Below are 532 nucleotides of genomic sequence, written 5' to 3' on the forward strand. Positions count from 1 at the left end.
AAATTTATATGGAACCACAAAAGACCCGAAATTGCCAAAGCAATCTTGAGAAAAAAGAGGGTTGAGCCTCTGGAGACCTTGTCTGAGGGGCAAGCTGTGTCTGCACTGGGTAGGATCTCCTGGAAATTTATAAAAGGAAGATCATCTCTGACACCTTGATTATTTGGAAGAGAGTTTGACTGGAGAGAAAGAGTATTTAGGAAATCCATATTATGCACACCCATAAGAAATCATGCCAGTGGACCCTTCTTTAGAAGCCCTTTAAAGCTTAGTAGAAGGCCGGAAAAGAACAGGAAAATGTTCGTCCTCAAGCCTATATTCCCTGTTGTCTGTCCTCTCTCCCATCGCTTCTTTTCATCCTTAGATTCCTTATGGGATAAAGTATGACAGGACATGGCTAATGAAGTTAATCCAGAGCCATTGCAGTGTCCCCTTCACTCCAGTGGACGTAAGAAAGGATGCCGAACCCAGACGTGTGCACAGGGAAGGAGGAGAGAGAGACCTGGTTCAGCAGGGTCTGTTGGCTTCTGAT

The 532-nt window shown here is 44.7% G+C and overlaps 1 protein-coding gene across 1 annotated transcript in view; it reads left to right on the forward strand.

Moving 5' to 3' along the window:
* Nucleotides 1–364: 364 nt before the first annotated feature.
* Nucleotides 365–532, forward strand: part of LOC112404600 (nuclear RNA export factor 2-like) — a gene marked incomplete at its 5' end in the record, with an annotated part of 5,497 nt that continues 5,329 nt past the window's right edge. Inside the window, one exon of the mRNA XM_024752639.1 lies at nucleotides 365–467. Coding sequence (XP_024608407.1) covers nucleotides 365–467 — 103 coding nt within the window. The remainder of the gene's footprint in view (nucleotides 468–532) is intronic.

The sequence above is a fragment of the Neophocaena asiaeorientalis genome, unplaced genomic scaffold (genome assembly GCF_003031525.2).
Source record: "Neophocaena asiaeorientalis asiaeorientalis breed wild unplaced genomic scaffold, Neophocaena_asiaeorientalis_V1.1 scaffold995, whole genome shotgun sequence".
Classification (NCBI taxonomy): domain Eukaryota; kingdom Metazoa; phylum Chordata; class Mammalia; order Artiodactyla; family Phocoenidae; genus Neophocaena; species Neophocaena asiaeorientalis.